Source organism: Scophthalmus maximus, chromosome 10, assembly GCF_022379125.1.
Source record: "Scophthalmus maximus strain ysfricsl-2021 chromosome 10, ASM2237912v1, whole genome shotgun sequence".
In the NCBI taxonomy this organism is placed as follows: Eukaryota; Metazoa; Chordata; class Actinopteri; order Pleuronectiformes; family Scophthalmidae; genus Scophthalmus; species Scophthalmus maximus.
Window position 1 is genome coordinate 2,266,029 of NC_061524.1, and position 27,230 is coordinate 2,293,258.

At 45.2% G+C, this 27,230-nt stretch overlaps 1 protein-coding gene and 1 long non-coding RNA gene across 10 annotated transcripts in view; both read left to right on the top strand.

The window, feature by feature from the left end:
* kif20ba (kinesin family member 20Ba) overlaps positions 1–13,278 on the top strand; it is a 28,841-nt gene extending 15,563 nt beyond the window's left edge. For 3 of the 4 annotated variants that reach the window (XM_047335091.1, XM_047335093.1, XM_047335092.1), the window contains exons 30-34: positions 6,209–6,250; positions 9,568–9,642; positions 10,356–10,473; positions 11,874–12,028; positions 12,450–13,278. In XM_047335091.1, the coding sequence (XP_047191047.1) occupies positions 6,209–6,250; positions 9,568–9,642; positions 10,356–10,473; positions 11,874–12,028; positions 12,450–12,530 (471 nt within the window). In that variant the 3' untranslated portion in view covers positions 12,531–13,278. The remainder of the gene's footprint in view (positions 1–6,208; positions 6,251–9,567; positions 9,643–10,355; positions 10,474–11,873; positions 12,029–12,449) is intronic. The other variant, XM_047335094.1, reaches the window with a different exon arrangement.
* Positions 13,279–13,599: 321 nt separating this feature from the next.
* Positions 13,600–20,570, top strand: LOC124850745. 6 transcript variants are annotated; one of them, XR_007031563.1, is made up of 6 exons: positions 13,600–13,675; positions 15,278–15,325; positions 15,638–16,229; positions 16,542–16,582; positions 16,740–17,171; positions 18,543–20,564. It is a non-coding gene; the product is annotated as an uncharacterized LOC124850745 (long non-coding RNA). The 6 variants fall into 6 exon arrangements; XR_007031564.1 differs by lacking the exon at positions 13,600–13,675 and having other exon boundaries at positions 13,982–16,229; positions 18,543–18,631; positions 19,421–19,479; positions 19,585–20,567; XR_007031560.1 differs by having other exon boundaries at positions 15,278–16,229; positions 18,543–20,561.
* The last annotated feature ends 6,660 nt before the right edge of the window (positions 20,571–27,230 follow it).

Genomic DNA, 27,230 nt, shown 5'->3' on the forward strand with positions numbered 1-27,230 from the left:
GGAAGCATTTTCATATCTTCTTTTTAAACCGTTGTAAGAATGATGCTGCAGCAGTTTGAAATGTGGGATGAGTTTAGGGAGCAAGGGAGAACATCTGGAGCAACTGCTGGATTCTCCAGATGTTCACGTCGTCTCGTAAACAGAGACAACGAGAGGTGAGGCCACGGGTTAAAGGTCGTCATCGCGCGACGTCTCTCTGGGATTTCAGGCGCCGCCTGAGAAGCTTTGCTTATGTAAATGTGTTTGTTTGGACTAATGTGAGAGAAGTAGGTTAATGCCTCTGATACATTCAGCTCCCGAAGGCTTGTGACACACACACACACACACACACACACACACACACACACACACACACACACACACACACACACACACACACACACACACACACACACACACACACACACACTGAGACAGACAGACAGACGGACCTGCCAAACCATGTGCATTCATGCAGAACACACATCACAGTATATGTACACGTTACAGTACGAACATAAAGAAGTTATTAATTCATGGTTCATGTTTACTCTGCTCCGCCTTAAACTTTAATTGCGCAGCATGACTTTGACAAACAGAGAAAATCTGCGTTTTACACCTTTGTGTCTGCAACAAAATGTATTATTAATAAAACTTAAAAAATTACAGCTAAACAAATAACACGTCCTTAATTTCGGTGTTTAGTGTGAATGTTCAAGTTAACTCTATTAAGATTTAGTGACATAAACATCAACACCACAACTCACTGCAGATGTACACATGCATGTACTCACAACACACACACACACACACACACAAATGTTCTCCTTAATCATATACACAGGAACACGAGGTCGGGTACAGTTCACTTGTCACATCACTGTTCTCCTCGTTAACGCTGCTGACGACTCGTACGTCGACTCTGTCACTTCTATGCTCTGTTCTTCTTTTTGGCTCCGTGACGTTTCTTTGAAACTCCTCAGGCTCCATTTGAAGGATTTAATGTCACTGCTCTGGGTGCAGGGGTCAAGGTCAGGTCATGGTTAGGTCAAGCGCAGGGTCACAGAGCACGTTTCTTTGTAGAGGAAACTGTTTGACGGACACAGGACACTGCTTTGCTGCGGTCTTTAAGATCAGTTCGTTCCTGAGCCAACGCCAAAAATTATAATAACAATCATTTTGTTTCTTCCCATTGACTTGGATTTTAGAATGTCACATTTTTGTAAATAGGAAACTGGAGGGAATTCAACATCAGACGAGGAATTAAAAACAGTCAATGTTTTCCTGCAGCTCATCATCTCACCTGTTCCCAGAGAATAATTCAGAATCTTGTTGAACAAAATCAATTGGTTTTAATGGAGTTTCTTATGGTCAGCCAAACATTGTACAGCAAAGAGATGTTCTTAATTAACATTTTGATGGTGAACCGTCAGATGTACAACCTTTTTAATAATTCGCCACCATGACTTTCCTGGGACGTCGTGAACATCTGAGCAGGTTTTCTCCTCCGGAGTCTCCCGGTGAGCAGACTGTCACCAGACATGTTGTAGCTTCAGTGTTTCTGTAACTGAAAATGACCGCAGGTGTAATAACTAACTGCCTTCACGTACAGTAAACCTTCCTGAGCCCCAGTTTTCCCCGGGATGAGTCTTCGCCACTGCACCAGTCTTTCATTCCACACAAAGTGAACCTTGCTGAATAAAAGATGATGTTTTTAGATGGCACCAAGAGGAAAGCGACTTGAAAGCTAAATGGGTCAACTTTGAGTTGCAGCAATTTGAGTTGCTCTCTCACATGTTGCTCTCTCACATGTTTCACAGTGTGAAAAGACCCCAGTGTTCCCAGTACTGAGGCAACATCTGTGTTCGATTCATACGCCTGGAAACTTTTTTATTCAACAAAAAAAGTCGAGGTTTATCTAACGTTAGCTACACATTATTAGCTTTAAAAGCTAAGTCGGAGCTGGTAATCAGGAGCAAGGTTTCTCTAGCGTTAGCGTCACATTATTAGCTTTAAGAGCTAAGTTAGCTCAGAATGAGCTGGTTATCAGGGGCACGGTCTAGCTAATGTTAGCATCACACTATTAGCGTTAAAAGCTAAGCTAGCTAAGTCAGAGCTATTAATCAGTGCCGAGGTCTAGCAAACATTATAAACGCATTATTAGCTTTAAAAGCCAAGTTAGCTAAGTCAGAGCTAGCAATCAGTATCAACGTTTATCTAATGTTAGCTACACATTATTAGCTTCACAAGCTAAGGAAGCTAAGTCAGAGCCGGTAATCAGGGGCAAGGTGTAGCTAACGTTAGCATCACATTATTAGCTTTAAAAGCTAAGTTAGCCAAGTCAGAGCTGTAATCGGGGGCAATGTTTAACTAACGTTAGCTAGACATTATTAGCTGTTTGACAGTGTTTTCAAGATTAAGGTCGATGTTTTAACGTATAAAGTTGTAGAACATGGATGAGTTTGATCGGTGACAGGAGAGGAATTAGAAGTGGTGCTAAAGGGACTTTTACTGAATCCTTGTACAAAGATTTAAATGCACTGACCAAACGTGCTGTTGGCTTTGTTTTGCAGAATCAAAAGCTCTTTTGACGCGTAGGAGGGAGCAGAATCTGATGTAAATCCTCTGTCTTCAGTACTTTAAAACCAGCAGCAGTGAGACCTGTGTGAAGACGAGTTCGCAAACGAGCCCAGCCGCTGCGACAAAAGCTCATTAGTTGGAACATATTAGGCCCTGTAACCTCCCCCAGTGTATCAACGCTGTCTTGACTCAAGCTCCTTGTACTCTGCTGGTGTGGCGACATTCTCTCTTTTGATACCAGCAGTGGGAGTATTTACACAGGAGGGTGAAAAGCTCTCCCCAAAGTAATTCCACTAATGACTGCTGTTTCTGCTGACTGCGCTCGCTTTCACCACAGAGAACTGGAACAGGCCGAGGGGTAGGGAGGTGCAGCGAAAAGCCCACAAACAAACCAAAAAAAGATGTAGATGTTTGCTGGGGAGTGATTCTGCTTCACATTTCCACCGACGTCACTTTGTATCAGATCTTATTTTTGGGATCTGGGCCACTTCAGTTCCCATTTATGAATGTGAGCACGTCTTTTAAAACATGCAGACTGAGACGCGAATAAAGGGGAATAAAGATGTGGGTTGTTTTTTCTTTTTGGGTTGCTCTCAAACTCTGAACAACAATTGCAAGAACAACTTTGACACGCGGAAGCCCACGTGTTTGAAGAGCGATCCACGTGAGGCTCCAAGAATGAAAGTAAAGGATCTAGATTTCCATTTGGGCACATTTTCTTTTTTATATATATATATAAAGAAAAATCAATTCAGCATAGAGACAGCCTGTCTCATTTTATTATTTTGCCTTTTTGTACCCTTTGTTCTCTAACTAGTTCCTCCATTAATGCCGCTGCAGTGACCCAGTTTCCACCTGGAAAGAAAAGGATTCAAGCATATCTGAAAAACAAGACAGGCGAGGTTTGAACTGTGGGGAAGTGAGTGACCCTGTCAGCTTCCATACAGCATCAGGCCAGAGAACCAGGTGGAGGAGATGTGCTGGGAGAGAACAGGCTGCAGAGGAAACTCAGGGGGAGACTTGAGTTTTTAAACCACGAGAGAAATGGGCCAAAATAAATTGAGGAAGAAGAGTTGAGAGGGAGGTGGAGGCGGCACAGAGAGAATAAATTGAGAGAAATTGGTCGAGGACGAGAGGTTAGAGACGCCAGCCGGGGAGGAAGACGAAAAAAGAGAGGAGGGAAAACTGCAGTGGAGAAGAGAAGATAAAAGTGGGATGCAAGCGGAGTCTGTCCGGGAGGGGAGGGTGGAGGGGAAGGCAGAAGGCAAGATGAAAGAGGAGGGATTGTGGGTAGTCGAGGTTGGATGGGAGCAAAGAGGAAAAAAAATCGGAGAAGGGTAAAAAAAAAAAAAAAGAGCAGCAGAGGCCGACGTAATTCTGACGGCTGCTGCTGAGAGAGTTCAGATCTGAGCCACAGCCTCATGTTACACATCCATTAACCTTACATCTGCCTCACGTCTTCACTTCAGCTCAGACTCTGAAAAGAGAAATGTGGATATTTACTGAACCAGAGGAAACAAGAGACTTCTGAGACAGTGAAGTCTGTAATTATTAACTCTCACACGTCGCTGGGTGTTTAAACCGCTGGACCATTAAGCAAAGAGACGGGACGCGTTTTAATTGACTTGTACAATACTCCAGAGGAAACCAACAAACAGAACTTATTGTTCCGTCACATATTCACCGTCACTTTGAACCTAGGGACAAACAGAGGCGTCCCTGTTCCCTCATAAAGCTCCAGCCACGTCAGTCGTCATCACGGACGCTCAGCGGAGAAACAACCGAGTGGAAAAAACTGTTAAATATACACCACAACCCCTCGGACGGGACAGAACGACCATTGTGGGCAGGTTCGGATTCACCCAGGAACGTTTTGTCTATGGAAACTTTACCGGCGACACAACATGTGGTGGAGCAGTGAAACCGCATAAGAGAAACCCTGTTAATAATATTCCTCCGGGCAGGAGAGACGGCTCACTGTGAATTAAACTCACGATTATTTTGAATCAATGATGTTTCTTTCACAGTCAAACTATTGAAACTATTTAAGTGATGGATCCGAATGACAATCTGGATCAAGTGGATTTGAGTGTGTCTAGTTTTATTTGGTTCTTTTGAAACTGGGAGGAAGTTTGTTGCATGTAGCTTCTCCCAGCCGATGTTGCTTCAGAGTAAAAAAGACCCACTCTGTCTCACCCCCTCAGGGCGTCTGTCTCTGCCCGTCTGTCTGCCAGCAGGATCTTGGCTTCACCTTGATCCACAGACGATTTCACATTAGCAGTTGTTCAGGTCGGTCGAATGGAAAACGACAACATCATCCATCTCCCTCGATTTCCATCGGAGAAAATATGCACACGACAGCTGGACATCACACGACATCCCAAAAATAATCTTTCACTGAAGGATCTTCATCCGCGTGAGGAACGTAGAGTGAAAATTAAAAAAACCCTGCTTTTTAGAGGCAAATGATTCTGGAGGCCGTCTCTCGTTATAGGAGAGGGGAGTTTGTTGGAGAGCTCTCGTCGCTGTGTAGGTGTCGGAAGAGGCCAAACATCCATCAAATCAAGTGCCTCCTCTTCTGTCCACTCACTGTGAATCACTGAGCTGTGAGTGTTCACAGGTCGTAACTCCTGCAGCGTTAAGTATGATTTCAGTCAAGCTGGGAAAACAAAGAAATGAAAAAGGGATTGTCTGTAATCATGATAATAATAATTACCCCTTTGAACGCTTGATATTATTCCAGGCTGTAGTCGGTGGTGATGTTGAATATGAAGTGTAGATTTAACAGTTTCCGCCCAGTGGAGACGCTATTAAAATCCCCTTAATGCTACAAAAAGAACTGTTAACCCTCAAAAAACTAAACGTGCAGATGTTCAGTAAACCAATGGATCATATTTGAACCGTTAATATAAGAGAGTAGAGACGATCTTCCTTTTGTCTGGATCGTGAAATCTCCCACTTTTCGTGGAAACTTGAACGATGCGTTGGCGACAACCACGGGTCGTTCATGTGTGTGAACACATTTTAATGTGACTTCAAATTTACCTTCTGTGAACAACCGAGTTTATGAATTATGTTCTATCTGGAAACGCACACGAGGCGACCGGTTGGTTTTGAAATATTAAACATGAATGCGGCAGGGTGTGGTGGGGCAATCAGTTCCACGCTGTGACACCAGGGGGCGTTTCTTTTTTAATCAAACCAGGGGGCCTGACCTTTGTAAAGCTTTAAAATGACACGAAAGATTGAACTGTGTCAGTTTCCTCCAGTCGCATTTGTGTATGAATCGTTTGTGATAAACAGAAAACAACTGAAAAGATTCAGGAGCTTTTAGTGATATTTTTGTAGCGGACTGTTTCATTGTGACATCACAAAATCGGGGAAGTCCCGTCGGCTTGGTTGAAGTCACAGTTTCATGGACTGATCACTTTAATTGCTTCAGTTTTTTATATATTTTGATCCTGACATCTCACTTTCTACAGTATAGGAACTTAAACATGTTCACGTTCTCACATTTCCTGTTGTAGTTTTACTTTCTTGTTTTGAATATTAGTATTTAAACACACCGCAGAGTTTCTGAATCAGCTTCATAGGAACATGTTACCTACAGGCTTGTTTTTAACCACGTTTTTTCTTTCCTTTTCTAAAGTCTCACATTTTCAGGAGGAGTAAACGACGAACGACACGAGAGGTACTTTTTAAAATAAATTCTACTCAACAGCCTCATGTTTCCATCGTCCAAACAGACGCGAAACATCCATCACATTCATCACCCTCATCATCTATCACAGTAGGCTAGTTTTCACCAGTACATCATATTTTCCACATCGCAGTGCTGCCAGACAACGTCGTGTTCCACCGGGCACAGCACTTTACAGAGCAGGTTTCAGTCTGGCGGCAGCAGAAGAGTTAAACTGACCTCGAGGCTTCGGGACAAATGAGAGCGTAATGGGAATGACATTGTTTCTGAGGCGCCATTGCGCCGTCGTCCCGTCTCCTCGCGAGCTCTTGCCAACAGGGACCAATGAGTAACGTCGAGGAAACGGGAGGGGGGGGAACGCGTCTTCCCGCGACCGCCCTTCTCACATAATCTGATTACAGCCAATAATCAGAGTGGGCCATCGCTCCCATCAGGATGTTTACTCGGCTTGTTTGTCGGAGCGTCCCCGTTAATTCACTCGTTTCAAAGCCGCAGAGCAAAGTCTGACTAATGCCCCGAGACGCTCCCTCGCATCGAGTCACAGATTCCCCTCCGGTGTTCAGCCTCCAGAAACAAAGTTCTTCCAGGACGCTGACGCGTCCTCACCTTCTGAAGGACGGGAATCCTGTCGGTACCATACAAAAAGGCTGTGGGATGTGTCGACTGTCGAGCTCGTATGTGGAAGCGTGTGGTTGAGCAGGATCGTTGAGCTCTGGTGACCGTGATGTGTCGGGAGGATTCATGATATATGTATTTACTTTGAGGAGAATCGGGAATGTGAAGAATTTAAAAACTGTGGAGGAAACTGGCTGGTGCGGCGTCATAATAAATATGAGCTGCTGTGAATGATCTCCTGAAATGTCAGGCGGACTTGTTCCGCCCGCTCGTCCTCCAGGACCGGCGAGGTGAACGCCGAGGTCGAGCCGCCGGCCTTTGACGATTCGAGGACTCGAGCGAGTCACTCGGGGTCGAGGTGTGAAATGGCTCTTCCAGAGTGTCTTGTCGCTGCACCCGGAGTCGCTGCTGCGAACAACCGCAGCATTTACATGTTGATGAAATGTTTTAATGATGGCGCTGCGATCACTTTAATCTAGTTTTGAAAATGTCACCCCCTCGTCTCTGTGGACGGCGATGGCGATGATGTGTTATTAAGAAACTATTCCCCACACGTCACTTTATACTCTGGAGAAAAAGTTTTCATTTAATCCATAAAACATTCCCATCACACTCTTGATGAAGACGTCGCTCCGTGTCCATCAGAGGCCTTTCTTCTGGGAATTGCTCAGACGGGCGATTCTTTATCACTTCATAAAACGCAACGATGTTGTTAAATTTTACACGTAACTTTCATCTACCGGAGGAGAAGAGTCCTAGTTTTCCCATAAAGGTGTTTTAACATGTTCACAGAGAATAATTCATGGACCTAGAAGAAAACGAAGAATCTGATCACCGACTCTCACAGAGATATTCCGTCCACGTGACGCCACCCAGGCTTAAGAATCCACTTTATTCTTATCTGATGGCTTTGACATTTGTCTGCAGCGATACGGCGGCAGCCCCGCCGCCGCGTCGTTCGATTCCTCTCAGAGATAGTGTGAGTGTCGACAGACACACACACGAGCAAATAAACTGCTGCACTTCTCGCTCTTTGCTCTCAGTCGTTTTGCTCTGTGGTATTTTTCTGCACTCGTCTTAACGGTCGCCTATTCGCCATCGCCCCCCCCCCCTCTCTGATCCTGCCTCGTCTGTCCGCTCTGCAGGCGACTTCCTCGTGATTTATTGACCAGGCTGTGGCTTTTATCTGAGTTTTTAGTCTTTGTGATTTGGGGTGTTTGGGTTTTGTGGCCCCATCAGACAGACAGACAGACAGGTCCATGTTCCATTAGACAAACAGAGAGACAGACGAGTGCATGGCGATGAAGAAAAAAAAACAACAAAAAAAACATCCCATCCTGGCAGAAATAATAATTGAATTACGTTTTCTGCTGATGCACGCGAATACAATGTGGTACATTTTAGTCCCGTGTTTTATCTTATGGCAGATTATTGAAAATGAGAAACTGTGGCCTCTGCAGAAAACTGGTGTTTGAGCTGCTGCCAACGTGAAAAAAAACCCCAGAAGCTCGGGGAACATAAACGTGTTTTAAATTGTCAGATGTGAAACTCGGAGGAACGACAGATCAGTTAATGTTCCGCTCGTCTCCGCCTCACTATCATCATCTGCATCTGTCTTTGTTCCACGATCTGGTTCCTCCTCCGGCTCCTCCTATCATCTCATCTCACTCGTTTTCATCTCGTCGGTTTATCACTATCACTTATCATCTCTCTATCTTTCCTCCACTCTTCTCTTCTCCAGTCTTGTTTTTAAAACTCTCCTCTGAGTCAACGGCCCGACCGACGAGCCTCCCTCTCAGGTCGGCGTCGTCCCCGGCGGCTCCCCCATGAGTCACAATCACTTCATCTGCTCCAAAACGTGCCCAGGGTGCAAATCACATGCCTCGGACTTTGTTTGGAGTTTTTTGATATTATTTCATGGACTCTTTGTTGAGGGGGTTCAAGCGGCGTTAGCGGTAATGTGGGCGTCGTGGTGGCAAAGAGGAGGCTGAGCTGGAGCAATGCCTTTTGATTTACCAGTTGATCTGCGTCGTGTCCCTCAGCGGGGTCTTGAGCTGGATGGTGACCAAAAGAACGAGCTGCTGAGATTCTCCTTCCTCGGTTGGAAGTCACGACTCGTTCAGTCCAAACGTGAAGCGATGAGACTCCATACAAAGTTAATTTTAACCAAAGTAACCGATTAAAACTCTTTCAGTCGAGCCGCCGATCAAAATAGATTCTCTTCACCTGGTGAACTCGGAGCTGAAGACGCAGTCTCAGACACGTCGTGTTTCCTCGATGAAAGGGTTTTCATTACACTCAGTTGACGTCGCGACATCAGATTCTCGTCCGACAGTGAGGGCCGAAGATTAAATTGGTTGTTTGTGACACGCAGACAATGTGTGTTGACCGGTGGCAGTGGAGCCTGTCAGGCCCTGTGGCAGGCAAATGGCCCTTAAGTGGAGCTTGTTTTGTTTCCCCGGAGATTATTCTGGCCAGGATAAATGCTGAGAGTGGAATCGAGCGCCCTGCAAGGCCGTTTTGCTCGTGGCGTCTCCCTCGTGTTAACAAGCGTTTCCTCCAGACGCTCTGGTCTTAATGAAACATTTCGTGGTGGTTGTTTTTTTCACTTTCAGCTTCTCACTGAGTCGCTGCTGATCCCTGGTCAGTGTTTCAACACTTTTGTGTTTGTGTGTCTGTCTGTGTGTTGACAGGCAGAAGTGGAGGCCGAGAACAGACGCAACACAAGAACCAAACTGACGTCAAAGCTGACCACACACACCGAGGAGGTGACGAGCACACCAACACACACACACACGCACGTATTAACATAAAATATTCAGTCAAATTCTCGGTGCAGCGAATCATAATTCATCACACTCCAATGCTCTTGAGTCGCATGTTTTGTTTTCATGCGTTTGACATTTTAATTCACATTCTAATGTTTCATTTTGCACATTAACTGCTGAGACTTAGTGTTGCTTCGAGGCAAATTTGCGCTATGCGCAGATTTCTGCTCCGTGAAACCGACACAGAATCGTGTTTCAGGTAAATTAGTTCACAGCTCCTGAGTCATGAGGTAGATTTCCACAGATTAACATATGAGACGGATTGTGGAGGAATTTATGACAATAAACAGACGGGTGAAATCATAACCGAGGTCGAAGTAATAAGTAAACAGACAAAATAAACATAAAGAATATAAAATTAGTAATTATAACCAAATGTTAACATAATTTGAAATGAAATAATTCGATTATAGTTACAATTAGCAGAAAATGTATGATTATAGAAGAATTATGTCAATGTTGTTTTATATTTTTCCTTTAGCATCATAGCCACATTCTGCTGTAACAGCTTTAGCTGCTTCTTCTGCTGATACATTTACTATTTAACATATGTCCCATACAGAACAAAAATAAAATGCAAATATGAAAAATAAAAATGTCATAATCTTGTAATCACAACGAAAGACTGACTTCACTGTTCTCTCTGTGATCAGACCTCTTCCCCGGCTGGTCGCCATGACTCCCACAGCAGCATCCCCAGCAGAAAGGAAGGAACGCTGCAGAAGATTGGAGACTTCCTGCAGAGCTCCCCCACGCTGCTCGGCTCCAAAGGTCAGTGAGTCACTGTGGGAGGTGTTGAACTTTGACCTGATCTCCACTGGGAAAACGTCAGATTGTCTTTAATAAAATTTCAACAGTGTGACGATGAAGGATTCATACTGTTGTTTATCAACAACAAAACTTCATTCAGGTGATGAGTTTTCTGAGTTTTATAAATATCAAATATCAATAAAGGTAAAAACCATTTTATGTTAATTAAAACAAAGCGTGAGGATGAAAACAGATTAAATCTACCTGGAGTCTGTTGAAAACCAACAGTTGACTCGTGAAGTGACATAGAAACCAGTGCGATGTTTTCTGAGCTGCTGTGTCTTAAATGATCTGAGACTTATCCAGAGGCATCTCGGGGGAAAAAGAGCTGCTGCAGTAATCACGTCGGTTAATGATGAAAGTCTGACGGTTTACCGCTCGTTACTGATGCGAAACCTCAGGGATGATGAAAACTCAGTGCTGCTGATATTTAAAAATGATCTTCAATATTCAAACCAGGATTTAAAAAAAGAGGCGCACACAGGAGGACGCGGCTGCTTCCAGGAGGGAGCCGCATGGTCCCAGTGGTTGTTCACAACGTTTAAATGTCACGTAGGACGCACAAGGACAAAGAGTTCCTGTCGAAGGATAACTTTTGACAGAGTCCCGGGGAAAGGGCTGCAGGTTGGGGATACTAATGATGGCTCAGAGGAGACAGGGGAAACATATTGCAACCAGCCGGAGTCCTGTTTGCCTTTTTGTCCTCGGGGACCGGCGGTTTCACCCGGCCAATTAATTGACGCCCGGGGGTTCTAACGCAACGGCACTGTGGCATCTGATCCTCCCTCTCTCTTCCCCCGATCCTTCACTCGTCCTCTCTCTCTCCATCACTCTTTCCTTCCCTCCATCCCAGTCTTTTCCCTCCCATCCTCTGCACTCGTGCCATTCTAAGCTGCTTTCAGTCATTTTCCTGCACTTCTTCGGGGTGACTTTTGCAAAACTTTCCCTGCCGGCCGCCTGATAAATGTTCCAGAAAGTGAGAGGGGAGCCCATGTGAGAAGATTCACGTCTCTACTCGCGCGTCAGCCCCTCACCGGAATGATGCCGAAACTTTTCCTGTTGGTGTGAAAAACATATTTATTGTTGGCGGCTGTTTTAAACCCGGATGATAAATGACAACAACGAATGAGTTATATTTACAAAGGCAAAGATAAATTCTGATGTATTTTCTGGAACACTGCAAACATCTCGTCAACCTCTCACAGGTTTCATCCTTTTGACTCAGACTTACCAGTCTGTCCCTGACTGAAGGGTTAAACTGACTTTATTTACATTTTAATTTTCATCCGTATAAATTCCTCCAATCGTTAAACTGATTCACTGCTCAGATGATTTATTCCGATCGTTCTCCGTCTCTGCAGCCAAGAAGATGATGAGTCTGGTGAGCGGCCGGATCGAAGCCGACTCGGCAGCCTCCTCCTCTTCATCCTCCTCTTCATCCCTAAGAGCCAAGATGAACAAGAGGAAACTGTACCGACCAGAGATCTCCTCACCCATGGACCTGCCCGCACACCCAGTGAGTCTCCAGCTCCTCACGGCTGTTATTAGCAAAGAGATACATTTTTTCTTCACGTGTTGAAAGTTCAATTTAATCTCCCTCTTTAGCAAATCATCCGCCGTTCGTCCCCGTCGCTGAAACAAAAGATTAATTCAGGCGATTAGAAAAAAGACAGTTGAGCTCAGATGAACCAGGCTCGGCGTCTGTGGACGTGTTAATGACGTCATGTTGGTTTAGCATAGCTACGCTAACGTTATGTCACAACAGTTATTAATGTTTATTAACTTACATCACCTTTGTGCTCAGGTCGAACAAATAACCAAATAACCACAAAATTAAATTAAATAAATCAGAAGCTGAGGGGTGTGTGTGCGGGCGGGCGGGCGTCGCGTCGCGTCGCAGCCCTTCAGTGATGTTCAACGTGTTGTTCTTGTTTCAGATCATCAGCCGAGAGCCGGAGGAGAGAGACAGCGACCATTCGATCATCAAGAGGCGTCTTCGCTCCAGGATGGTGAAATAATTCACCTCTGCTCCAAGTCCAGGACACGCCTTTTTTTTCTTCTTTTTTTTTGGTCCACATCCCATCTGCCAAAGTGGAGGGGGTGGGGCTTATGACCTGTACTGTAGCCAGACACCAGGGGGCGATCATTATGGGAGCTGTCATGTTGTCCATCGTTATTTACTGTCTCTGTTTAATAATCTTATCAATAATCAGCCCCTGGATGATGCAGTTATGACTCAATCAGTTTATAATCTATAGTTATTATTATTAAGAGGCGGAGATTTACTTTGAAGTGCAATTTATTACATTTTCTTCACTGTTCCGGAGTGAAGTTAGATGAAGGTTTGTTTTAGTCGTCAGTGTCTTAATATTTAGTTTAAATCTTTTCTTTCCTGTTTGTGGAAGACAACGTTTCTGTTCAAACCACTAACTTCTGCTTCCTGTTCTGCAGGCGAATCAGAGCGTTGAGCTTTATCCACAGTTCAGATGCGACTCCGCCTCCAACTACAGTAACTAACACTGCACTTTATTATAAGAGCAAAGTTATAACACGAACAAAACTTTACACTACAGATCAAATCCTCAGCGTGGACACGACCACATGATCCAGACGACTGTTTGACTTAATGTGTTCAAGCTGCCTTACGTTTTTTTTAAAAAAGTTAGTTTTTCAAATTTTGCACTTTTCTATCCTACTGTTATTTAATGTTTATTCTCCATTTTCAAACCTTTGACCATATCAGTCAGATTAAAAATCCAAAACATCTGCAGCTCTTCTTTTTTGTCTTTGTTTGGAACATCTATTTAACGTCTACTTTGAATTTTTCAATTTTGGTCCATGTCCCATCTGCTAACATGGAGGGGGCGGGGCTTATGACCTGTACTGCAGCCAGACACCAGGGGGCGGGGTCTTGGCAACCAACAAACTGGTTAATTAAGACTTTTCAACATCACCTGGGAAACGACTGTTGGAGTGACGTGATTTGTGGGAGCAGCAGGAAGGAGAGAAACAGTTTCTACCTGATGGTTCCTCTGCGTTTCTCTGCCTCTGCAGCCGAGTGCAGGCGGAGTCATCAGAGGTGCTTCAATCATCATCAGACAACAGAGAGGCAGGAAGTGACAGAGGGTAAATGAGGAGAAAGAGCAGCACGACCAAGACGAAGGTGACGATTCACACAACGAAACGTTTTTCTTTTCTTCACCTCAGCAGCCGAGCAGAGGCCAGTTTCCTCGGATGATGGAGAAGCTGCCATGATGCAATTTTAGAAAATCACTTCCCACACAGCTGCGTCCTTTGTACCAGCTGAACAGCATCCACTTCCTGTTCGCCATCGACACCCACCAACATGTGCGTGTGTGTGTGTTCGCGTGCGTGTGTGTGTCAAAAACTAAAGACTTATTTTCTTCCTGTTTTAGCGCCGTTGGAAGTTGAGTACGATGTAACACACACACACACACACACACACACACACACAGACACACCAACAGCCTCTCCCTGGTGTTGTGGTTCATTAAAAACAGAATTGTTCATTCCTCAAAACCCTGAAGTTAGATTCTAATGATTATCCTCATTGACTCAAAATGTCTGTCACACACATACACACACACTGAGGCTTCTGCTGCATCTGTTATTTTAGTCAATAATTTATTTATGGCTGATGCTGAGTTTTAGGTCTCTAAGCTGCAGACGCTCGTCATGTGACCTGTCAATAGGCAGGAAGTATTTGTTTCATCGATGCAGCAAGTGTTTGTTTCATCGATGCAGGACAGCTGGTCACTCTGCAGGGTGTGTGTGTGTGTGTGTGTGTGTGTGTGTGTGTGTGTGTGTGTGTGTGTGTGTGTGTGTGTGTGTGTGTGTGTGTGTGTGTGTGTGTGTGTGTGTGTGTGTGTGTGTGTGTGTGTGTGTGTGTGTGTGTGTGTGTGTGTGTGTGTGTGTGTGTGTGTGTGTGTGTGTGTGTGTGTGTGTGAGTCGTCGCCTGCTGAGGTAAGGGAGACTACATATCCCATCAGGCCTTGGGATCATCCGGGAGGAGCTGTGAAGCGAATAGTTTGTTCAATTGTTGTTTTTTTTAAGCTGTTTTCAGACATGAAGTTTGGAGAATGTCCGGAGATTTGACTCTGAAGGGGCGGAATTTATACATGTGGTGTATAAGTTCAGTTTCTCTGTTTTTATCAACTAATGATTCTTAGATGATGATGATTTTATCACCTGCAGAGTTTTAGAGTCTCAGTTAAGTGTGTGTGTCACGAACGTGGATAATTGTCTTTTTCGTGAGTAATTGTCTTTGTCAAGGACGTGACGGTGATAAAATATGACAAAGTGTCACATCTCAGAACAACAGCTGTGTCGTTAGCTCACTGTCATTACCCATCATGCCTCACTGTCATTACCCATCATGCCCCTGGGGAACAGTGGTTGGCGAAGGGCAGATAAGTTTAGATTCAACCTCAAACACCTGTTTCTATATTTTACAGCAGGAAACTTTCTGAACACTTTTGCCTTTAGAAGTTCTTGTCTGACTGATTTAATTTAAGCAAGTGACGTTATGTGATCCATAAGAAATAATAAGCACATGTCAATCATAAACTCGTCCAGCTCTTTGGCGCCAGTCAGTCTCGTCGTCGCTGTGATATTTTCACCTCCTCTGCGGCTGAAAGAGTGAAAGTTCATACTTGACATGTCTTCACAATGTTACATGGTAACATTTCTTTCTGCATTATTTAGTCTATCTCATTCCTTTTAATATCTGTAATTTTTCAAACAGGCCATGAGATTCATGTTGAAGGACTCACCTGCAGGACGGTCCTGACAGGTACAGTACTAATAAGAGAGAGTGTGTGTGAGTGTATCGCGTCTCTCTGCTGCTGCCTCTCACACAGTAACACACAGGACCCAACATTTCCTTCCAAGTGTTTGTGCCTCAGTAAATTTGCCACATTTGCATTTTTATGATTTTCCCTCTCAGCAGCGACGCAGATGAATGTGTATTTATGTTTTTTTTATATTTATGTATTCATGTGTTTGCGCGTCTCATCGTTGGATTAGTGCTTTATCATCCTCACTCTTCACCTCTCCTCTTTTCTTCTCTCCTCCTTTGTCTCTCTCTCTCTTTCTGCCTCGGCAGCTTTTTCCTTCTCACTCGTCCGCTCGGTGGTGATGTCATGATGTGGTGAATGTCAGCAGCGCTTTGTTACTACCCATAATCCCTCGCTGCACGTTGAGCTATGGGTGTTTTGGGATTTGGTTTCAGAATCTCATCACAGTTTTTGTCACATCTGCACAGAAGTATTATGATGAATCGTGTGTGCGTGTGCTTGAATAAAACGTTCATAGAATACAGTCTGGTTGATTTAAGAAGTTTCAAAACAGGGAAACTTGACTAACGGACGGTGAAGCTGAGAGCTGATGGAGATTTGAGGTTTAAAAAAAAATCTGCTTCGAGGTAAAAAAAAACCCATAAAACTTTGAAGATGTTTAGAGTCGGAACTAATGAGACGAACTGCAGCTGCAGGAGAATCCGATCTGAGATCAGACTAATGAGACTGAAACAGGACGAGTCTTTTCAGAGTGAGTAGACGAAGCTGAAGCTCTGTCTCCATGACGACAACGAACCTGGGACATCACCTTCTGCAGCAGTGTCATGGCCGCTGTCCAAGGTGCTGATCCTGGGACGCGCCGGAGGCCGGAGCTGTCCGTGGTGCTGTGACGGAACAAGGGTTAGTTCTCCAAACTGTTTAGGATTTTTTTTAATTAAAAGCGTGAAATGAAACGATTGGAAGCGAAGAACAAGGTCACGTGGTTTCGTGGTCACAACTTAGTTTCACTTCAGTGACCTTTCAGGCCCAGATGATGAAGCTGTCGGAGTAAAAACCTCCAAATGTTGTCTTCTGATCGAACTGACGCTTCAGGAGCGTCGTTAACGAACACTCGGCCTGCAGCTGATTGGTTTAACAAGATGCCGTCTCTCCTGAGACAAAACGCCCGCAGGGGTAAAGTGACCCGGTCACATCTGGTTTCTTCTCCTATAGGATGAAACATCTGCTGCTGCTGCAGTAAATCTGTCTCAGAGGTGAGTTCAGGTGAAATTTTATTCTCTCATTCTTCTGTTGTTTGATTTTTTTTAATCATTTTCACCTGATTTATTTCGTCCTGCTTTTGCCTGCGGACAATGTTTTTTTTATGGTAAAATTTTAATTAAAAAAAAAAAAAAAAATCTTAATCTGCAGAAACGGGATCAGAGGCGTTCTGCTCCGTCTGCGTCGTCAGGGTGAAGCTGTGAGATCAGATCAGGAGATTCCACATGTTGAGGGAAACGTCTGGTTAATACGTGAGAGGAGTGCGTGGCCTCGTCCCCCGACTCTTGTTGCCAGAACCACTGATGGGAATAATCACATCATCAGACGGAGGAGAGTCCGGTTCACTCGGGGAGAGAAAAGGTGACGGTGGGAAAAAATACACAATACATCCATCAATTTTCTTTTTTCTTCTGCTCCTCCGAGGCCGCGGGATGTTCCAGATGTGATCCGAAGGTGTTTCCATGACCGATGGGAACGCTGCTCCCTGTCGCCCCCAGACGTCCGGACCACCTCAACTGACTCCTGTCGACACGACGGAGCAGCAGCTCTTCTCGGAACTCCTCAACAGATTTCCAGTAAATTGTGAGATGGAAGGTTTTTTATTCAACATGTTCACTGATTTCACAGAGAATAATTCATGAGGACTATCAGACACGTTTACTGACTGATTCTGTGATGAGAGAGATCTGGTGATTGATTGATTGACTGTTGGGCCTCAGCGGGGGGATTGGACTTCTACTGAAGCTGCTTTGAAGTCTGAACTTGTGAATGTTCCAGAAATGTTCCTGTTGGCGTGAACGCGTCCGACTCTGAATATTATCTCCTGCTGCGTTCGTCACGTGAACAGCAAACTCTCCATGTGAGAAAACTATGGAGAGAAAAGCGTCGTTAGTCTCATTGTGAAATATAATTAAGATTTATAAGAAAAGTCAAAACTGAGAACTGTGGACTTTGATGAAACAAAAGCATCAGCGAAAATGTTTCTCGTTAATTTTAAAGTGAGGAACATTCAGGAAGTCATAACCTGAGGTTTTAATGGAGGGAGAAGATTTACATAAAATCTGAGTCAGGATGAGCCTCACTGGACGCGTGTGCGTGTGTGTGCGTGTGTGTGCTTGTGCGTGTGTGTGCTTGTGCGTGTGCGTGTGTGTGTGTGTGCTTGTGCGTGTGCGTGCGTGTGTGTGTGTGCGCGCGCGCGTGCGTGCGTGCGTGGCCTCGGGCTTGTCGAGTAAAGATCTTTAGTCTCATCATCACAAACTAATTAAAGTAAAACAGTGAACAAACACTGATCCACTAACAGTCTGGATGTGTTTGTATCCGTCTTTATATACAGTCGCTGATCGTCTTTATATACAGTCACTGATTGTCTTTATATACAGTCACTGATCGTCTTTATATACAGTCGCTGATCGTCTTTATATACAGTCACTGATTGTCTTTATATACAGTCACTGATTGTCTTTATATACAGTCACTGATTGTCTTTATATACAGTCACTGATTGTCTTTATATACAGTCACTGATTGTCTTTATATACAGTCACTGATCGTCTTTATATACAGTCACTGATTGTCTTTATATACAGTCAGTGATCGTCTTTATATACAGTCAGTGATCGTCTTTATATACAGTCTATGCTTTTGAAAGTTGCTCTATAGAGCAGTAGATGTTTATGTTTATATATATATATATATATATATTAGTACCAACATGCAGACAGTTACATCCAGTTTACTGAGGTCGACAGGGTCAGGGGTCAAGGTCAAAAGGTCGGAGTCATATGGTTCTCAAGGTCGTGACCCTTTGTTCTGTATATTAGAACCTCAGAAACATCATGTGACCTGAGGAATTAAATATGTGACATAATAATTAAGGTAACATCTTCACCATGATTATTATATTATTATTATCTTATTCATTAATTATATATTATTATTATTGTTTGAAACCAGAAGTAACCAACCTTGGAGGAGTGGGGGGCGTGGCCTGACTGACACCTGTGACCTTCACCGATTGGACAGTACCAGCCATCAATCACACTGTATCCACGACCCCAATAGACCCGGTGCTTTATGGTTTATGTGACTGTAAATGGACCATAATGTACAACAAATAAACTTATCAGCAAAATCAATGGAGTCGCCCACTGCTGGTCAGTACGAAGAACACAGGCTTCACTTCACTGGACCTTGAGACCACGTCACATCTTATAAATAGTTTATGACCTGATCATAATGAAAATGTGAATGACTTTGTCCCAAAAATCTCAACAATGATCCACAAGGGCACTGACAAAAATACACACATACACACATTGGTCATAGACACAGCTGAAACCCCCAACACACACACACACGTCACGTCAGGTCACGTCAAGTCTCACCTTGTGAATCTCTTTTCGGTCTCTGTACTTTGTGTCCTTTTTCCAAGTAAAGTTTTTCTTGTGCCCATTTTCTCAGAACTGTGACACAGGTTGTGTGTGTGTGTGTATGATGGATGTGTTATCTAATTCAGAAATTAGATTGGTGCCATCCAACCAGTGAAGTACTGAAGGAGAACATCTTTAAACAAACACGCACACACTCACACTGAGTAAAAAACCTCTCTCCTCTGATAATAGAGTCGTCCCTCACAGCCCACAGCTGCAGTGTTCACACATGAACCAGTGTGTGTGTGTGTGTGTGTGAGAGAGAGAGAGAGAGAGAGAGAGGTTTTATTTCTGCAGCACGACGTCAGTTCAATAAGAACAAATTATCCAGCTTGGATAACTTGGCAGTTTGCAGTGTTTTCACTTCCCCCTCATTAAAAAAACCTTCAGTCTCCTCATCAGCACCAGAAACTGTTCATCAACGTCTTCATCAACCACCGACTCAACAAGTCAACGTCTCGGTGATTCTGCCTCATTACATCAACATGCTGAGTTCACAAAGAAAAACAACATTGTGATAAGTCAACATTTTTTAATTTCATCTTCCTCATATTCTCTCTCCACAGACGCCGGACGGACCTGAAGCTCCGCCCACCCCCTCGATGTGAGTCACTGACCTGGAAGGAAAATATGAGGTAGGTATTCCGACGTGTCACGTTAACGTGGAGATTCCACAGGTGAAGATGTGACTGATGTCCCAAAAGGAAAAGTAAAATAAATAATCATGGCAGAAGATTAATATGTACATGAAAACCCTTCATCCCTAATGCTCTCTGATTCCAGGAGCATCACTAACTGTAAAAAATCATATTTTCCGTGTCACCGTGTGACATGAACAGAAATCACCATTTTAATCACTTCACGTTATCGTTAATCTTCCGACAACATGTTGACAAATTAAATCCTCATCTGATTGCAGGAGGATCAGGGATTTAAACCTCAGGCTTTTCTCTTTCGCTCCTTTGAGAATCACTTTAAACTTTAAAAAACTGTTCCATCATATTTAATACAAATCTTTTGAAGAAGCTCTGATGTGACAAACTTATCTTTCTTTATATTTTGCTACTTGCAATTGGACAATAAACCTGATCAGAAAATAACTAAAACTTTGTTATGAATCAAATTTTGACAATTGTTTTTCATGTGTTTTTACTTTGATATCTGCTCAGTGCAGCTGAAGCATGATTTTATGAATGATGATTGATTCTGATCATTACTCCCTCTGTGCAATGTTCTCCCAATGCTCCGCGTTCACGGGAATATAGATTTCATGCTTCGGCGGAGATGTTTGTTTATCTTGTCGAAAGGACTTCAGGTCAACGTTTGAGTCCGTCTAAAAATACTTTCTAATGGATCCATCAGAACTGGGACTGAACAACACACACACACACACTCACACACACACACTCACACACACACACACTCACACACACACTCTCACACTCTCCAGCTCCTTGATTTTCATTTGTTTCCTGACGTGTTAAATGTTGTACATCTCTAATTGTGCATTTTTCCATTTCTCTTAGAAATCCAGGAGAGTGTGTGTGTGTGTGTGTGTGTGTGTGTGTGTGTGTGTGTGTGTGTGTGTGTGTGTTATTAAAAGCTTGAGGTGGATTCAGAGTTTACAGGTGTCCTTGGTCAAGACTCTGATCACAAAATTGCCCCTGACGACTGTGAAGCGTTGATAAGATGCACACCTGAAAGTGTTAGATATAGAGAGTGTGTGTGTGTGTGTGTGTGTGTGTGTGTGTGTGTTAGTATGAGAGAAGAGGTGTGTGTGGTTGTAAAGACAAGAATAGCATAATATCAATTCAGTCCGTTTATTTACCATCTGTTCTCAAGTCTGGTGTGAAGCTTAACGATCGAGAGACGTGTTCACACACACACACACACACACACACACACACACACACACACAGAGCACTCTGGCTCAGATCAGGTGGCCCGGCGCCGTTTGGCCCGAGGTTCCTGGTGCAGGTGTTTGGAGTCTGGTGCTGATCCGGGATCTGCGCCTCGGAGAAAATCATCACTCAACCATAACTGTCTGTTTTTGTGAAGAGCAGATATCCAGAATCACAACGCTGCCAAACAACGCTGCACAAATCTGCTGCCGAAAAGTCACAGAGCATTAATCAAACGTGTGCATTATACAGTATCACAGTATCATATTCAACTTTATTTGTTTTAATTAGGACACGACAGTGAAAACAGTGATGTTAGAGACTAAATAAAGAGCAATCAGACGGAGGGACAGATGGTGCAGCCGCTGCTCTGAAACATGGAGCTCCGAGTAATAGATGGCAATAAAAAGAATAGATTCACAGAAAAATATCAGAGAAATTGACGAATAAAATCTAAAAAAGGAACAGGGAAACAAGCAACAGATTTAAAGAGCAGAGTTTGATCAGATTGATATTAAAAAGATTTGAGAAAGACGTGAATCAATTAAAAAAAAAAAAGGCTAATCTGAATCTTTCACAAGCAAAACGTTCATTTTGCAGAATAAAAAAAGGAGAAAAGATATTTTTTATTTTACCCCTCAAAAATATTCTTTCTTAATTTAAGTTCTTTATAAAAAAAAATCTGGGGTTAAACTGTAAAATATCTGTTCTGAAAGAAAACACACCGTGTTCGGGTGGCGTCAGAGGGCAGCCGTTGATCCCAGGAGTCGGACACGTCGTCAGGAAGGAGAAGGGACGTGATCGAGAACAGAAGTGGATTAAAACATTAGGATTTATTTTGTTAATGTGATTAAAAGTGCTTTTTAATCACCGACGTCCGAGGAAGGTTCAAGGAATCTTAAGGTCAAAGTCGGCAAACGTTTGACCTCCGGCGCTGATCGTGACCTCTGTCCAAGGTTACTGGAAATCTGGTCAGTATTTTTATATAATCCTGTTGACAGTCAGACAGAGAGACAGACAGGCGGACGGACGACAGACGGATGACAGACAGACGGATGGATGACAGACGGACGGACGGACGGATGACAGACAGACGGATGGATGACAGACGTCAAAGATACGGTCAGACAGAGAGACAGACGGACGGATGACAGACGTCAGAGATACGATCAGACAGACAGACGGACGACAGGTGGACGGATGGATGATGTCAGAGATACGGTCAGACGGACGACAGGCGGACGGATGGATGACAGACGTCAGAGATACGGTCAGACAGACGGACGTTCAGACAGAAAGACAAACAGACAGAGAGACTTCAGAGATACGGACAGACAGACAGAGACAGACAGGCAGATGGATGACAGACGTCAGATAAACAGTCAGACAGACGGACAGAGAGAGAAATGAACAGATAGAAAGACAGTCAGTCAAACAGACAGTCATACAGTTAAGCAGGCAGACAGTCAGTCAGACAGTCAGTCATACAGTTAAGCAGGCAGACGGTCAGAGGAACTTTACTGACTGAGCCTCAAACAGTGGAGAAATAAACAGTTAAATTTTTTCAGCGTGAACTTTTCTCCGACTGAAAAGACGTTTTTACTGTGATTTATTTGCGAAGGTGCAGTTGGTGAAACGTCGTCTGAGCAGTTAACTGCGTCTGGACGGAGCCACAGTGGAACAAAGGAACATTAAGGTGGATATATGAGATCAGCTTCATACCTTTTCATTAGATTCAGCAGCGTGGCCAGAGGAGACTGTATTAATCCAGAGGGCTGCAGCGCGCGCGCACACACACAAACTCTCTCTAAAGCAGAAAGGCAGTATCACCTTTAAATGGAGGACGTGTGTGTGTGTTTGTGTGTTGACATTAAAGGTTCATTCACACCAGACGTGACCCGAGTGTCTGAGTTTGGTCGCTGAAACATTTGTGCTCGTTGGGGTTTCGGGCCAGATGAGGGGAGGGGACTGTGGCGTTAAAGGTGCAGTAAGCGATTTTGGCGAAAGATTGTTTCTCTCTTTGTTGTTGTTATTGTTAATGATCGGGAATCGAACCCGCAGCCTCGGGTACGCTAGACAGACGCACGGTCCTCTAGCCCCTGTGTCGTAGCGTCCGTCGCTGGCACGTCTCTTGGTTGTGGGGAGTGATGTTGACGAGCTCGCGGAGATGTAACGTGACATAACGTGTATCGGATTAAAATCACCCACTGGCCCTTTAACACGGGGTCATGAACTCTGAGGAACAAGAGGCTGTTCTGTAGCCGGAGGGAACTCCTGCTGCACTCTGTCGCGTGTCGTTCCTGCTGCCTTCACTGCCCCAAAGTGTGACAGCGACTGTGACTTCCTGCTGTTGACGCCAACCCCTTACCCCCCACCATCACCACCACCACCACCACCACCACAACCCCATCACGCCATCACGCCCCCGAGGCCCAGAGCAGACGAGGAGTCGGGACACTGTGAGTCCTGTGACTCTCACACTTCAGTTTTTCCCCGAGGGAAATCTAACTGAACGGCTCCCATCTCGTCCTGTGATTCCCTGAGGAAGAAGAAGAAGAACATGTACGTGTCACGCTCAGTCTGACCGCGTTCCCCATCTCAAATGGCCGGACTGCGAGAGAATAAATCACAGAGCCGCCTCCTCTGAGATCGTCTATCGTCATCATCACATTAATAATATGTAATAACTTGTACAGTTCGATGACACTTGTCAATGGGACTACCTGCTGCGGCCACCGGAGGGCAGTAAATCCCCAAAACGGCGGCGATCAGGCAGCGTCCGATTCTTTACTTGATAGAAACACCCGACGCAGTTTGAGCGTTAAGGTCAAAGTTCACAACAAGAAGCTTAGTTTACACGGAAAAATTTATAATCTGGAGACGCGATAGAAAATTGAGAGAGGTGACATAATCTTAAAACGCGACGGGGAACGCACGAGATCACGCAGTTCGCTGCCATGGCGACGGAGCGACAGATCGGACTCACACCTACGAAGACGGGGAACGCACGAGCAGAAAAACTTGACGGATGTTCTGGCGACGCGACGACGTGACGGGCTGCTGGTAAGAGATGTTATTATGAATTTAAAAACATTTTTGATCCATTATGAAACTGTGTTGGGACAAAGGAGACGAGGGCGGCTGCCATCGTTAAGGAGAAACATTGTTGGTGCATTTATGGCTTTTGACCACCAGGGGGCTCAGTGAGCCTCCTGGCGTACGTCACTGCAGAATTGAAAAAACCGACATGAAGTTCAAAACTAAAAAACTGTTCTAATTCAACAGAACAGAAGTTCGTTGCGCGTTACATCATCTCTGACTTTTTTGCTTTCCTCCGAAGTTTGAATATTTGCGATTAAGCCGAGAAGTTTCCTGCAGCTTTTATTTAAACAGATTTTTTTTTTTTACAGCACAAACAAACCAACAGATTTTCTCTTGAGCTTTGCAGCTTCTTGAACTTTCCTCCCTGCGGGGCTTCACAGATCCTGAGCCGAAGCCTCCTCTTCCTCCTCCTCCTCTTCATCCTCCTCCTCTTCCTCCTCCTCCTCTTCATCCTCCTCCTCCTCTTCCTCCTCCTCTTCATCCTCCTTCAGCACCTTTAAGACTGTCAAGGTGAGAAGCGCCGACGTCCTGTGAATGTGAACAATCGTGAAATCCTCCGTTCGATGGCCACTTTTCCCACCAGGAGCCTCTGAGGGCTTGTTTGTTTCTCAACATCGTGTTAAATCCACGGGGGGAAGATGTAAGTAACCCTGACAGCAAAGTGCACAATCGTCTGCCCCTGAAATAAATTCTGCCGTCTGTGGCATGAAATTGAAACTTGAAACTTGAAACGGAGAAAAAAAAGAGCCTTAAATGGATGCTCAGGTCAGGTCGTGCTGGCGTGTCTGAGGCCGAGTTTAAGAAACAGACGACGTGAGAGACAAGAGGAAAAAGTTTTAGTGTCTGAACAGAGTGGAACTGTGCGTCCGAGAGAGGCTGACCTCGTGTGCTCCGTTCAGATCTGACCTTCATACTGTACGTCGTCTCACAAACACATACAGATCCCAAACCCGTGTTGCATTGAGCTGTATTCCAAATAATCTAAGTAATGGATCTTTGCTCTTTTCGTCAAGGACACAGAGCACGAGTCCAGATGATTCACACAAAAGACGAGAAGATAAGGAAACACACACACACACACTCCGAAACCGTCCGAGGAGCTGAAGTGGTCGGAGCACAGTTTGTTAGGACGCGACGAGATGGAAATGTGAACGGACTCGATCGGTGGCGAAGCAGCAGCAGCTGTTGATGAGGCAAATCAACGAGGAAGACGAGATGAATGAGACGAAGGGCGAAAACATGGAGGAAGGTCGTGAACGCGACGAAGGACAATTTATTTTCCTTCGTCGGTTTAAAGTTTCATAAGATGAAAGAGCAGCTAGAAAAAACCCACAAGAGGCTTTTTTAAAATCTGAAAGTCAAACAGACGGAGAAGTTCATGTTCGACCTGATGGGATTAAGATCCAGCAGAGGGCGCTCACGTCAGCTCGCCTCCGGCTCCACCTGCTGCACGTGACCTCTGAGCCCGTCGGTGACCTCTGAGCCCGTCTGTGACCCCTGAGCCCGTCGGTGACCCCTGAGCCCGTCGGTGACCCCTGAGCCCGTCGGTGACCTCTGAGCCCGTCGGTGACCCCTGAGCCCGTCTGTGACCCCTGAGCCCGTCGGTGACCCCTGAGCCCATCGGTGACCCCTGAGCCCGTCTGTGACCCCTGAGAGCCCGTCTGTGACCCCTGAGCCCGTCTGTGACCCCTGAGCCTGTCGGTGACCTGGGCCGTGACGTCACGAGGGGAAAGAGCTCGTTCGTCGGTTCACCGCCTACACCTGCGCATCGTCGCTGTTGATCTGATGTGAAATCAAAAGTCATGAATAATCAATATAATCACTTATACCTGCAAATGTAGTTACTGTCCAATGAGAATCGAGTGAGGGCGGGACCAGCTGCTGCCGGTGTGTGTGTGTGTGTGTGTGTGTGTGTCTGTGTGTCTGTGTGTGTGTCTGTGTGTGTGTGTGTGTGTGTGTGTGTGTGTGTGTGTGTGTGTGTGTGTGTGTGTGTGTGTGTGTGTTAACGCCTCCATGTACCATCAGCTGGTGTGTGAAGTCGTGAGCAGGATGCAGGTTATATGTCTTCTGAAGCAGCGTAAAGAATAATTCATAATTATTTTGATCATCTTGGTCTGTGTGTGTGTGTTTCTGTTTATCGTCTTCAGGAACCAGCTCCTTATATGGGCGTCACACCGCCGAGCAGATGGCCTCGCTCTGCCGCCAGGCAGGAAGTAATCTAGATTAATTCCACACGGACGTGACACCTCGGCTCCGAGGGGCGATGTTCTCCTGAGTGGGAAAAGATGGTTTTTTTTTCTATCTTTCCTTTTCTCGAGCTGCACTTGAACCTGCGTTTGACCTTCTTGTTCCCACCAGCAGCCTCAAGGTCGGAGAGAGGGGGAAGATGAAAGAAGAAGGTTCGGGGCTGGAGAACAGAGGGGAACGGCCGCGGTGGAGCGCGGTGAATCACATTAAACATGGTTCCTCCGAAAGGAAGAGTTTTGTGGAGCGCGTGCAGGAAGCTGCAGAGGAGGAGCACTCCGACTCCCTGGAGAAAAGAGGCACTTCACACCTCAAGGTCAAACGAGTCACAACGTGTCAAAGGTTAAAAAGGTCAGAACACGTCTCTGTTCAGATCACTCATGATGTCTCCTCCTCCTCCACCCCTTCTTCCTCCTCCTCCACCTCCTCCTCCTCCACCTCTTCCTCCTCCTCCACCTCTTCCACCTCCTCCTCCTCCTCCACCTCTTCCTCCTCCTCCACCTCTTCCACCTCCTCCTCCTCCTCCACCTCCACCTCTTCCACCTCCTCCTCCTCCTCCTCCTCCACCTCCACCTCCTCCTCCTCCTCCTCCCGCCTCCTGGAGGATGATTGACGCTCCGTCAGGGCCGACGGGGGAACAGGAGGTCGCGTGGAGTGAAGCGACGGTCGGACTGCCCTGGAGCATCGTGGTCGTCAGCAGGTGAAGGTGCAGACACGCCCCCCGGCGCCTCAGGCGACAAACACTGTACGAGTGTGGCATTTTGAAATCGCTCGCACACACGCACGCACACACAGACACTACAGATCACACACACGAACTGTGAGCGAAGTTAAAGGTGACGTGGTGTGGAGTCAGAGTCTGCGGTGATCGTGGTGTGGAAGTCGAGGTATATCGAGGCCCCGCCCCTCTACGCTCTCGACCAATGGCGAGCCATGTGTCAGCAGCTGTCAATCTCTCACAGCTT